Source organism: Varroa destructor, unplaced genomic scaffold, assembly GCF_002443255.2.
Source record: "Varroa destructor unplaced genomic scaffold, Vdes_3.0 BEIS01000001.1, whole genome shotgun sequence".
NCBI classification, from domain to species: domain Eukaryota; kingdom Metazoa; phylum Arthropoda; class Arachnida; order Mesostigmata; family Varroidae; genus Varroa; species Varroa destructor.
The window spans coordinates 18,189,188-18,203,149 of record NW_019211454.1 but is presented as its reverse complement, the minus strand read 5'-3'; the positions used below and the strand labels follow the sequence as shown (position 1 = coordinate 18,203,149).

The 13,962-nt window shown below is 40.9% G+C and overlaps 1 protein-coding gene across 1 annotated transcript in view; it reads right to left on the bottom strand.

The window, feature by feature from the left end:
- LOC111245759 (cGMP-inhibited 3',5'-cyclic phosphodiesterase 3A-like) overlaps positions 1–13,962 on the bottom strand; it is a 126,779-nt gene that overhangs the window by 54,455 nt on the left and 58,362 nt on the right. The window contains exon 2 of the mRNA XM_086976788.1: positions 5,516–5,671. Coding sequence (XP_086832914.1) covers positions 5,516–5,668 — 153 coding nt within the window. The 5' untranslated portion in view covers positions 5,669–5,671. The remainder of the gene's footprint in view (positions 1–5,515; positions 5,672–13,962) is intronic.

The window sequence follows — 13,962 nt, the reverse complement described above, 5'->3', positions numbered from 1 at the left end:
GAAGGAACGTGGACGTCCAGTAAGAAAGCAAAACTCCGCCTAACCAGCGGGTATCTTTCCTACTTCAGCCCTAGTTAACAACGTACTCTAACGTGTTGTGTGTTGTATCTGACACAATTGGCATCTTAGAGACGCTGCAAATTCGAAACAGCTAGAACTATTCCAAAGCCAGCGTAAGATCTGGGCTGAAAAACGAGCCAGGCATTCCATCGCTAATTTTTTTAATGCTGTTTTTTTTTACAAACCTAATTAGCGTCCTGTACGACGTAGAGGTTTCTATTGGCCGACTTAACCAATTGATTCAGCAGTAGAGGTGTTTCTATCCGCAGTGACTGGTTTCTGACTCACATGGAACGTTCCGTCTTCATTTTAACCTACTGATTCAATGAAAGCCAGCCACTTCGACCTAGTCAGTTAATAGGTAGGATACGTAAATATTAGAAAGGTTCATTGTGTCGCTTAGGGCAGGACTAACTACTCACTCACTTAAACAATATAGCTACATAGCAATCTTTTTTATAGAGCTTTTTTTTATCCAAATTCGCCATATATATATATATATACGGCGATAGTCGTCTCTATCTTACTCCTTAGTGCAGCTAGGTCCTAGCATCAAGTGTCAACTGTGACGGGCCCTTTTACTCGAAACGACATCTGCTCTCGTAGAACATACGATATCGTTAAGATAGGGTGCGCTGCGGGTATTATCGTACCATCATAACAAGCAGATAACAATTTATTGTCGTACTATCCTTCCTCCCCATTTCGTCTGCTATTTCACCCTGTCCCTTACGACCGCCGTAGTCCAGCTATAGTTTCGTCAGTTTCTTGCGCTTCTATTGTGATGCATGCTCGACCGTTTGCTTTAGTCGGCCTCAGTGGCCAACGTCATTGTCGGCAACCATCAAAAACAGCCGGCTCGTTGCGGTCGCGCCATGTCACCCGAAAGTAGAAAGATTTATATTCGTGCTATATAGTAATATGTATAAAGGAACTATAGAACACGATAAGAGAGATTGTCAAGCATGAAAAACGTTAACGGGATGCTGGTTGTGCACGATTTATAACAACTGAATAAAATCTAATGATGATATAAAGATTTGACGACGAGAATTGCGGAGCCGCTGACTTCCGGCTGTGTGTACGTATGTAGGGTACACGTTTATTTATTTGCGCGAGACCAGGGCCTTCGGGCGGCGACGGGGATTTTTCCCTAGATAGCCAGAGTAGCGTCGTCGCGCGTCATATCAAAATTCTGCTGGCGCATGCACCCTATGCAGTTCTGTTTACGACTTCGTTGTTGTTTGTTGTTATTGTTGCTATTCTCACAATAGAACTCTAGTACAATGTCAGATGCAAGCCAAATGCGTTACATAATGCAAAAATTTCTTTTGGCCTTCTTGCGTTGGTGGAGCTCCGCTTGTGATTGATTCAGCCGACGCAAAGACACAGAGTCAGACAGGTAAAATGTCAACCGGTCCGGTAATGTCGTCGACATAACCCACTTGTCATCACTGCTGACTCCGTGACAGGGATGACGATGTACCTGCGAGCGGATATCGTATGTAAAGAGGCTGTAGCCTCAAGGTAAGACTATTGTTACAATGATAGTCCCATATGGCCTTTCGCGAGCCTCCTCGTGAGCTAAAGCGTTGACACCTCAAACAATTGTTGACGATCATAGCGGTGTAGTTGACACTGACGCTCCAACAAACTACCGTGGTAGTCAGGGCAACAGGGAGTTAAACTGAAATAAGCGTATAGGTAGGCCAGACTAAATAAGCGACGAGAGCTATCATCAGCAATAGGAAAACCGTCGACAGCGGATGCGGCTATGTTCAATAGGAAAAATATTATTATGTCGATTAGCGCAGACGACAGCAGCCACGGAAACGTGTAACTTAATAGATATTACGAGTTGGGATGTTGTTTTGTAAACCTAAGTTGCAACTCCTCGTTAACATCTACTGCGGCCGGTTGTTAGCGCGGCGCTGCTGGCAATGGGCTTTGTGTGCGCACTGGAATGGATACGATATTGCAATAATCGAACGAGGCCCACTTAGGACCTATGCGGCATTGTTAGATAGGATCTAATGGAATTATGTACGAACGATGCCTAGGCAGAACAGTTTGACCTAAGGCCGGCTTGAACGTGCTATTTAAAAGGGATCACTAAAATAATAGAAAGTTAGTTTGCTTTTATAAGTAGGCTGACTCAAACTACCCTAACGTGTAGAAAGGTTGTGCAATGTTTCAACATGGCATTTGTCCTCGATATTTTTTTTTCGGCAAATATCTGGCCGATTTAGCGTGTAGTATGTTGGAGAAGTTCAAGATAAGATTTTGCTGCCAGTGGAAAATTGAGGAAACTTTTTTGAAAACCACAAAAAATCTTCCTTCGATGAAATAATACGTTTTCTGAATGCGTATTCGTAAAAAAAAAGAGTGAAGAATCTCTCGTACGGCTATATACATTCGTCAACATTCTGTACGTCACAGCTATGGGTTAGCCTGAAAATAAATAAACAAAAAACGCTTCTTCATTGACAATAATTAACGTATTAACGATTTATTACCTTTTACAAGATTAGGATAAAGACAGATGTTTACTAGGACAAGAGAGAAGCTTAGAGATAGATAAAAAATTAATATAAGTTATTAGAAAATATTAGTCTTTATCTAATTTATACGCACTGCGTCCATAGAATAACTGAAAAGATCAATGAGGTATGATAACTGCTTCATTCTTAAACGATGTCTACTTCATAGATTCATCATAATCTATGTTAAATCTCTACGCGCTCTATCTTCAGTACAGATATATTTAACGCATCTTACGTATATTTTCGATTGATCTTCATTGTGGTATACCCACTGCTTTTGAAGATAATTGACTCAAGATATCAACATAAATCGAATCTTAGAATGCCATATCATTACACAAGAAGTTTACTAACAACTGCTTTCGGCTTCCTAACTTCCACTATAACATATAATGACATCCGTGAACGAGTGAATAAATCAATTGTATCCGCTTTCTTAAGTAGAAACAAATGGTTTGATCAATCCGTATAAAACCTTAGAACATCCATATATTATTTTTCCCGTATAAACACGTCGGAACCATTTCTTTTGCATCAGAAACTTGCCTCCCTTTGAAATCCAACTGCAATGGGGAGGGGGGGGGGTCTAACAGATGTATGAAAAGGTATAGTAATCGTACAAATAGCTGTTAACCTTATTAAGAATACTTTATTTTCCTTAATTCCTTATTTGTGCTTCATTCCTGCTTCCTCTGAATATCTGGCATGGATTTTTAGCAAAATTTGAACAAACATGACAGTATCCAGGTTTTACTTACAGTTACCATGGCAACGCATTCAAAAAGGTGCACATCGGCCGCGGAGATCGAGCTGCCGTTGATGTCTTAACTTTATTTCTAGCTTTTGTGTAACTGTCCTTATTGAATGTAAAAACCGAAACTTCGAGCGATTTACTAAGATGATAGGTGTTGTGAAATATGGATAGCTCTCTGTTTTTGCGTTGCAAAACTTCGCTGCGAAGAAAATTAATTCAGATTGGTTGCCTTTTGTGTGCTGAGCTGTATGAGCCTCCAAAAGAAGGTGAGGACCCCGAAAAGCCAGCTCTGTCTTGATACATAGTTGAACTAGTGCAGACCGATTGATGTAATTCCCCAGATAGAATATCTTGAGAATCGGGCTATCTGAAACTAGTAAGTCTAAAAACTTCTAAAAGAACTGCATGAAACGGGGCAGGAAAATGTTGAAAATGGCCCACGAAAAAATTCACGTTATATGATACAAGATCAGCTTGCCGCAAGTTATGCTGTTAAAGTTGGAAGTTTATTTCCATTAGGCCCTGCTTTTATGCATTGCTGCTGATTGTTGCTCTCAAATTTAGACTCCTTTTGGGGTCAAACTTTGGATGAAATCTCTATGTTTTATCTACCGAAAAATGCTTCAGAAGTCTCACTTTTCGGAACTACGCGCTTAGTAGCATCCAATATATTATAGATATAATATCTAGTGATCCTCGTTCTTCTTTTCTTCTACACGCTTTTAACTATTTCTACCGGGTGAACAGGTCCTCGGAATTAGTAGTATTCATTCTCTTTCTCTACAGAGAATTTGGTTTGTTTAACCATACGGGCCTAGCCGATGACTAGGCATTTTCTATTAATCGTGGAATGATGACGTGTCAAACTATGTATATATAGGTATCTTTTCGTGTTTAACGTCGCTATAGCATTTAGGCTTCAGAAGGCTGTCTCCCAGGACAACAGAGAGGAGTGAGTAGAGAGAGTCTGGGAAGCAAGCGATAGTTTATAAATAGACAAACGAGCTTTTTTTTCCTGCATTCCAAACAGATTCTCATAAGTGTTTTCTTTGAGACATGGCAAAGCCAAAGGAAGAACTCTTCTGTTTCGTCGTATTTAGGTTAAAGTCCGGCTTCTCTAATATTTTTATATCCCCCCCCCCCCCCCGGTCAGAGTAGATTAAAAAAATAAGTGTTTTAAAATTTAAAGCGACGACTGGTTTTTGAATAAATGCGCCAAAATTTCTACGACTTCTTGCAGTGTTTTATCGAGCGACCATCAAAGACGATTTTTTTTTAAAGGACGAACAAATATTGGAAGAAGACTCCAGATGCACTGAATACTTGAAGGTTATTTTAGATTTATTAGTAATAAAATTAAAACGTGCGAGTATGTGAATATTTGAATGTCGATACTGTCCAAAAACGATTCGTAGGGTGGCTAAAGTTTTTGGGAAGGATTGATGATGTTTGGGCAACGTTGATGCAGATCACGTTGCTGCATTGGGTATATTTACCGCAGCAGATCGAGGCCTGCTCAGTCAAACCATCATCACATCAGAAACATGATTACTTTCAATTGTTGACTGTTCCTAAATTTCGACATCTTTGACAAGTTGAAATACGTTAGAATAGGAAACACATTTTACCCAAAACCAGCCGCGAGCATCACCTATGCCACAGGAACGGTGAGTGCAAGCGACGGTGTAATGGAAAAACGATCTATCAACACCAATCTTCTTCTGATCCGGCTACTGACAACCCCCTACTCGATCCACGTTTCGTAATATAGGGATTGAAATTCATAACACTATCAGATCATCTAAAGCAAAAGTCCGAGTATTCTCTATTATTTGATCTCCGTGCACTACACGTGTCACTTAGTAGGCAATATAAAATAAGACAGATTTCCTAGTATCAGAGAACGGAAATAACCTTTATTTAAAATACGGTGGAAAGGGTTCAGCCATAGAAATAGTATATATATACGTTCGTTTATATAAAATGTACTCGACGTGTCCTCAGTGCCCTGATTACTTCGACAGCCTACTTTTGTTGCAGTGTGTTGTGGGCGTCATATGATGGTGGTCATTACGCAAAATTTGCCTTACAATGCCTCTCTTAGATTTCTGGGAAAGATAGAAGAAAGAAAAGATGCGTTATTATATTATTTATTTACCATAAGTCCAGGCTGACCACTGAGCGCGATGACAGGGAGGGACGTTCGTCTGTTGCCTGGTCCAGCAATGCTATGGGGCTGTAACAGCTGCGGTGGACAACAGTATGTCGAGCGGCGGAGGGGGTTTAGCGGTCGGTCGGCTTGAGATGACATCTTCTGCAATAACAACAGCAGTAACAATGATAGCAGAATAATAAGAACCGAGAGGGGGCAAATAGAGTGTGAGAAGATAAAAGCATGCAAGCATCGCACCTAGGATTGTGTGCCGGTCTCCAATTGCGATTCGAGTAAAGCTTATATGCATCTAATAAGAAACTGACGCCAATGGGTGGCGCTAACACTCAATCGATACATAAGCGTTACGGAAGCGGAGGATGGCCGAAGTGTAATAATAACTGAATTTAAATTGATGAAAAAGCTAATGTCTTGATACAAATATCGTTTTACTTAACCGCACATGTTGCCTAGAAATATACCTGTGAGACTGAAAAATCTTTTTAGAGAAAGAAGGAGCACGAGAGCGAGACTACGATTTACTTTTTGCCGCAATGAATCTGTATAGAAACATATTAGGCCTGTGTTACCCTTCAAGGAACTATTCTTTATTTGTCCTAGTTTCTAGCAGGATAAGGCAGACAATCGTTGGCATCTATGGCGTAGTTGCTTACTAATGGGATTTCTGTGAGCAAACGATTAATTTTATAAGGCAACAATTTAGAAAATATCAGAAATAGATGGCTTTGAGGGTTCCTGGCTGAGTTACACAGTTTATTTCTTTTTCATGTTCTTACTTTTGCCGCAAGTAAAAACAAGATGGGTGCCCGCAGTCAGAGCTGGGCAATTATCGCCACTTAAATCTATCCTATATTATTAAAGGTCGCGCGGTACTCGCTGTCGCCAAACAAGGCTTACCATACGAAATGTCGGAACGAGACACTGTGTGACGAACGTGCTCGTGCTTTCTCTAGACGTGGTAAATTGCAAGACGATTTCGGTCTACCGCTGGGTGTCGCTGACAACATCTTTCAACGCAGCTTTCCAGCAGCGTCTGCACAATTTATGAGAGACGTCGAGGGACGTTCGCCATAAACACATCCGAATCACTTCTCTAAGCTTCTTCATACTACGAGCTACGTTTTTCAAATCGCTTATAGGAGATAACGGCCAAATATTTCGTTTGCTTGCTTTTGCTTCCAGTTCTCTTGTGAGTTTTGCTGTTGCCCGTGACAGAAGCGCTTGGCAAGCCTAAGTTAGGCACTTCGGTTACAATAATTGAAATATAAGAGCTTCTCCTACCTATTGGATAGGGCTTCCGCAAAGGATTCATGATATAGCATTCTCTATAGTTGCCAATTCTAGGCGATTTTACAGGAGCAAAGATATCTATTAGCGAACGGGATTTTCCTCAACTGCGCGGCTTGCCTCCTGCGACGGAAACCAAAACAGAGCCATTGCCCATTATGCATTAGAGTACAAAAGGGACCGAAAAAACAGACCTTATATATGTAACATCTTGGCATTACAAATATGAGCCAAAGTCGACCACGTTATTTGAGGAATATAGGTTTTTTTTTTAACCCAGAACACTTCCGTAAGAAATTAACCCTACTGTATGGATATTCTAATAGTAACTCTAGCTACTCTAGCTAGCGACATTAGTTACAAGGTCGTAGTTTGGAGCGATGCTGCGACTTTTCCAATTAATCCAAGGATTTTTTTTCAGATTGTAGGTGGTATCTTGAAATCTGTGCCGCATGTTAGATGGGCGATCAATAGAACCAACAAAAGGAGGGCTTATTCTCGCGGTCGCATGGTTCAGAAACTAATTCGATCATAAGTCACAGCTGCAGTGAGAAAAACAGTATCGCATATATGGCCTGTTTGTTCGAACGCTTGAACTCAACCCTTTTTTTCCATACTTTTCCTATTTGACCAAGAAGATCCCATTCGAAAAGGAAAGGGCGACAGCAAAAGCAGCTACGCTAACATAAATGACAATCCATTATAACAAACTGTAGCGTTGGCTGGATCTGTTAACTAATCGATCGCTATTGAGTGGTTGGAATACCAGGTCACTAGATTCTGAAGTCCGTGAAGTCAACGGAAACGCGGAAAGGTGTTTTGTCGTCAATGGCACTAGTGATATTGCAGGCGGAACGTTTCGTCGAGAACGTACAGCTCCAGGTAAACTGTGTGCCGCGCCTGACGAGGATACCCTAGTTCCAGTATTCCTATTATTTCGTCTGTCGAACCTAGTCAGTAAATTTAGAATCGTTTCGTATAGCATAGCAGTTAAGTAGCAATGTAACGATTTTAGTTAACTTTGTTTTTGCATACTAACTTACATATTAAGTGACTTTGGAACTGACCGCAACCTTGCCATGTAAATATTATATTGCACATTTTTTTGGTTTTACGTAAGGTACCGCCTTTAAGGATTTTTCAGATGCCTGGTTTCCTCAAGCACAAAAATGAGGACGTTCACGTCCGATTTCGAACCCGCATCACGCGTTTTTGACCATTTAATGTAAGATAATACCTCATCCTTTACGTACGCGTCATGTGATACCCTGTGCAGCATACATCATACAATATTTATCCCAACAGCTTCTATGTTTGTACTGATGTCTTGAGAATAGTTTAGCGGCAGGACCGTATGTGAAACGTAAAACATTTAGCCAGCAGGTGCGGAACGAACACGATAACATGATCAAAGGCAAAAATGTAATTCCGGTTTGATGCTAAACGTCACGACGCATGCTCGAACTGGCAGCCATTTTTATCTGTTTACTTCCAGACGTTCAAGTTCTGGCAAGTCTTTCATTTAGTGTTCATGTAGGGCTTCATCGCTTCGAAGGACAGAGCCAAACAGCTTATCTTTCTGCTGAAACTAGTCAACTGGAGTAATAGATTTAACTAGCCTACCTAGTATCAGGATGTCTTTGATATCGAGAAATGCAGGCAGACAAAGGGGTCGGCTTGGGACTGACCTAATCGCAGAACTCCCAAGCATACGAGCGATGAGATCGCGTCCTGTATTCAGTGGAAGTCAACAATGTACGTTTTGCATGGAACGCTTAGATCAATATGGCTGCAGGCGGATAATGGCAAAAAATATGATCTGATTCGTGTGCTGATATTACTCTGCATTATTTACTGGGCATTTCGCAGAGAGTGGTCTTATGGTTACACATTAGGTTTGCTACGACAGCATAAGCCGTTAGAAATTATTGTAAAAGGCTTTAAAAGGATTGATCCCAAATAAGCCTGTGAAGCGGCTTCTGTGAGATGACAAGGATAACAATATAGTATAGTCATCATTTGTTAACCTTGAGATTTGAACGAGCGGTGGCCGTATTTTCGTCATTACCATGGCAACGTACTGAAACAGATGCGTGTTTGCCATTTTGGGCGCGTTTGAGACATTCTGGAGGAATAAAGTAAATGTTATGCATTAGGATCTCAAGATAATCGGCTAGTTTAGGATGTGTACTGCCAGGCGCTATGGATAGTCTTATGTGAATTGCAGTCTGTCTTTTTTTGTTTGTATAGTAGGGATAGTAATATAATAATAATAACAAGTGACTATGGAGCATTAATAAAAGAAACGAACGCAATTTTAGGTACTAATATAATCTTAAACGTTCCAGATGATCAGTCCTGGCACAAACATGCTCAAGGATTGTTCTGATGCACAGAGAGCCCCATGGCGACCAAGCAGAGCTCACCGTGGAAATATAATCAGCTGTCGCTAAGGAAATTTTCATAGATTATCAACTGTTACTGGTTTCTACCGATATAAGATTGTGGTATTTATAGCTAATAGTTAAGAATACGAATTTAAGTTAAACTTATGCGCTTTTAAATTACTGTAGCTTTTGCATAAATTTGAAGAAACATAGAGAATATCGTGTCCTACGTAATGGCTTATTTTTAGGTCTTTACGACAAATTTCCACTTGGAACGCATTATATATATATATATATATATATATATATATATATATATATATATATATATATATATAGGGGTTTTGAGGAAATATCGGAGGGCAGCGGAAAGTAAGCCTCACTACAATGCGAACACGCACAGATGTTTTTACGTTTATCTTGAAAAAATCTGAGAAATGAAAAACACATCTATCGAATGCTATCTATTACGCGAGGTGAGGTAGTCCGTATGCACCTCAGAGTAAAACTATTGCCTCCACAAGCTGAAGGTTTGACTTAGTTTAACTGTCGAATAGGTAGGGACCAAGACCTAAATTATTATTTTACTCCTATTAAGCGATATAGCAATCCTGGATTTACAGTTTCAGCAGAGTAGAAACCATGGTTAGAGTTTTAGATGTTCGATTCTACCTGCCATAAGTTAATCGTAAATCCACTTATAGATAACTTTGAGCCCCTCATACGATTGTGTATATGTCGGTATAAAGCCTAGCGCGTTTTGAAGCTTCTGAGCTTTTTTTTAGGTGCTATTAGTTTCTTTGTCGTCGATTGAAGACGAGTGCCTGAAAGACACATAATAACTGCGTAACAGTACGTGCCGTTTTGATATCTCTCCGTTGATTCTGCCGTCATGTCTGAGCGTATGCAGTACGCAGATCCGAAATCAATTATTTCTGAACCAAACAAGAGAGAGAAACGGGATAGAAAACGTGTCTGATTTGGGCAGCTCTATCATGTCCAAAGCTTGTTTAATTTGGGAAATGTTAGCAATATGTGACCGCTGTGAGAAGCCGTCGCGCTCTGAAATATTTTAGATAGAGCACTACGCGTCTGGATTATATTCTCATATACCGCGAGCGGGGTTGAACAAACAGGGCGAAGCCTATTGGCCATGATAGAAAGCTGTGAACAGACTTGAAAATAGAATACCATATAGGCGGACAACCACTTCAGTAACATGAAAATGCATTTCAACAGCGGTCGAGAGAAGAGGCCTACATGTGGCCGTGCGCGCCTCTTACGTCAAGTGCAATAGGTACGTCATACTTCACCAGCTACCCAGTCGTGCTGATAGTGTTGAGTTATGAATTCCTCGTCCGAAGGCAACCTTTTCCTTAGCGAAGCTGGATGGGCAGGTGAAGCTTTCTTGATCTTCTACTGCATAATATAACGACAAAGGAACGTGGGCTTGGTTCAAAGGAAAAAGCAAAACAAAGAATAGATACTCGTGATGCCGAAATAAAGTGGCCGTAGAGAGATAAATAAATTGTATGCCATTTAGCGGATTACGACGAGAGCAAATAGGAAAGGCATAGTGTGCTAAAAATGTGGTGTGATCGCATCGGCATAGGAATGTTGAAAGTAAATGCATCTGCGCTTACCGGGGGGTATAGGAGCCCCGCGCGAATATGTATTCGACGACATAAAAAGTAAACGTGCAGGTGATATTAATCATCATCTACAGCGGGTCTCGTTACTGTCTATTTCAGCTTTTCCGTGTAAGAAGATTAGGTACGCAGAAAAACGCTTACATGCGGATACTTTGCCACGCAATACCATACATATGTGCATCTGAATAATAGTAGTACTGGAAACACATGGTGGGTTGGCGTTGATAGAAAGACAGAATAATAACCAGCTGAGAGAAGGGATCTCTGTCACAAGACGATCTCTCGCAATAACTGACATTGGTCTAAGTGTTAGTTACGGTGACGTTGGTAGCGAGCGAAAAGCGTTGAGCATATAGTGCCTGGCCACTCTATGTTTGATAACTAAAAAGGACATTGAAAACGAAACAACAGCGATTCAGGAAGAGGGAAATGTAGCAGCGTAAATGTGTTATTCAATTACAGTCGCCTACAGTGATAGAAATGAAGAGTTGGACGCCATATCTGATCTTCATCAAGGGTCGGGTTCAACTTGCCGCGCCGCTTTTCGTGAGCTGTAGCGGCTAGAGTCATTCTATCGAAATAAGCACGTTCAGGTACAGATCTGTTGTACACTATATCGTATGACCCAACAGAATATTTTGGACAGCAGAAAGTTGTCATATCTTCAAAAGATTTGTATATGTTTTAAGGTCAAGAAAAGTGGTTCAGAGTCGTTCCACGTTTCCGTGAGCTTGGCACCACTCACTGGTTGTCCTCTGTCCTGCGACGCTGAGCTCGGCCATTTTGATTATTGCGTTTTGTTTCATATACATGTACTTCACATGTACTTTTCAAGTAACTGTATCGGCGGCACCAGTATCCGGATAGCACCTTCCTCCTTTCGATCCATTGAAATATTACATAAAACGTAAGAAGTTTATATAAGTGTACTCGTTTCTTCTGTTCGTTCACAAATGGTGGACGTTATCGTACTTCGAAGTAAAAAGGAAATTGAAAAACTCTTATTCATTAACTCTTGATTTCGGAAATTGTATTTATCTCATACTTATCTATCAATACGTATATGTATTGTGTGCTTTTGAAACGTTCCGCGTTCACGACGCTGTTAGGGTCTTCAACACCGAAGACTTGCTGTGAAAACTGAACTCAATCTTGCTTGCGTGACCTACATAAGGTAACCTTCTGCCACATGAGATATTGTTCCTATGGGTCGCTCGTATGTAAAGCGAAGCACAGGAACATACGGATAATAATAGTAATAGTAAATTCGGGCCTCAAGCGCCACTTATCTAGCAGCTAAATGCATTACCTTGCGAGTACTATGTGTCGAGTCGATCTACATTCACGACATGTTAAACACACGTTCAGTTCTTTACATATCTCCGGTTTACCGCCTTACGCCATATCACCTTGTCTACAAAGACCAGTGCAAAGCTACATTGTGAACAATTAATACGGACCTTGACATCCACCCGATACAAACACACAGCGCCCATAGCTACACAGCAAACAGCTGTAGTCCATCGACCTTACCGTTAAGCTGCACACTAAACGTGAAGAGAGACCGGTGAGGTGTCTTGCCGTCATCTTTTTTATTCTATGGGATCGCTACCGAATATCCAATTCCTGAAAGGTAAATTCTATTCTTTAACTTTTAGCTGGAAGGATTACTCACGAAAAGAAGCCCCGTTGCGGACTTCGCTAAACCATGTCTCGCCCGTTAATGTGACCCCCACTAGCTTCATTCAGCAACTTGTAATGCCGCCTGTTTTCCTCCCTGCTATCGATAGTCACAGTCGTTTCAGTAAGTATTGCACAGGACGAACAATGTTGCGAGAGCTGTTCCTGTCGATGGTGGTCACTTGTATGTGTGGATGACCCATCAAAATGGAGAGGTGGGGGCAGTATTCGACGAGGCGAAGTAACGAAAACACAACGAAGTACGACAAATGTATGCGTTAAAGGAGAGTAAAGATAAAAGCAGACAAAACGAATGGCGGTGAGGGACAGTCGCGTGTTTGTCGGGAACGACACAAAACACAAGGCGGGCAGGTGGCGGTCTAGTCTAAATGACATCGATTCGACAAGAGACAGTCAAATAAACTGAGCGGAAAAATCAAGTGGAAAATATATTGCTTGTGCCACATCATGCGGCTTCTATTGAACCACTAATTTTGTTTAGTACGACGTCTCTGCCATATTATAGCATACCTCAATGAGCTATATAACTGAAGGTTCGAAGGCTTTCTATTACATACAAACTTTTCCATTGTCGTCTCGACATCGCGACATTTTACGGTAGGATCGAAAATCTCACTCCATTCGTAGTCAACAGTACATGGGATTTCTTGCAATTTTCTGCGCGAGAGTTCGCTCTGTGAGCTGTTTCGGATGTTCCTAGCAGATAGGCCGGCGATCACGTCTCAAAACTGTAACCCGAACCGTATAACAGGCCGAACGCATATCTCTATATAAAAGTAATTGTTCAAAGTCAATGATGAATGGCCTTAGTGGGACCTCCTAGTATATCTTAGGGTACAGCTGACTCTAAAATACGATGCCCTGAGATCATGACCGAATTGGGTAGTGGTCGCATATGTCGTTCCGATGTTACGTAGATCAGACGATGCAAGACAGCAGTTTGTACAATAAGTCTAATAATAAACCATCACCCTATGGGCAGAACTTGTGAGTTTTTTCTTGGCCTCTTGGCTCGGTTTGCTTGGCAGTATGACCGAAGGCCATTTTATGAGAAAGTATTATACGATTTTAAGAAAATGGACCAGGCTAATGCAGAGACTTCTCATTAGCTAGTACATTTCTAAAGGTTTGCGGGTAAAAACGATTGAATCGATAACCAATTGGAAATTAAATGAAGTACCATATGTTATTTTTTGCAAAACTGTGTACCTCGTTAATAGTAACAACGAATCATCTATCATCGACATAAAGTGAGAATATGGCAAACATGTTGTTACGATGCACTGTATTTCACTGAATTTATACATTCGTTAACGTGAAGTCGGAACGCTTCTCTTCCGTGCTTGCCGCAATTTCTTGATGAAGAACTGCATATCTGAACCTACACATTGGACCTTGAACGATT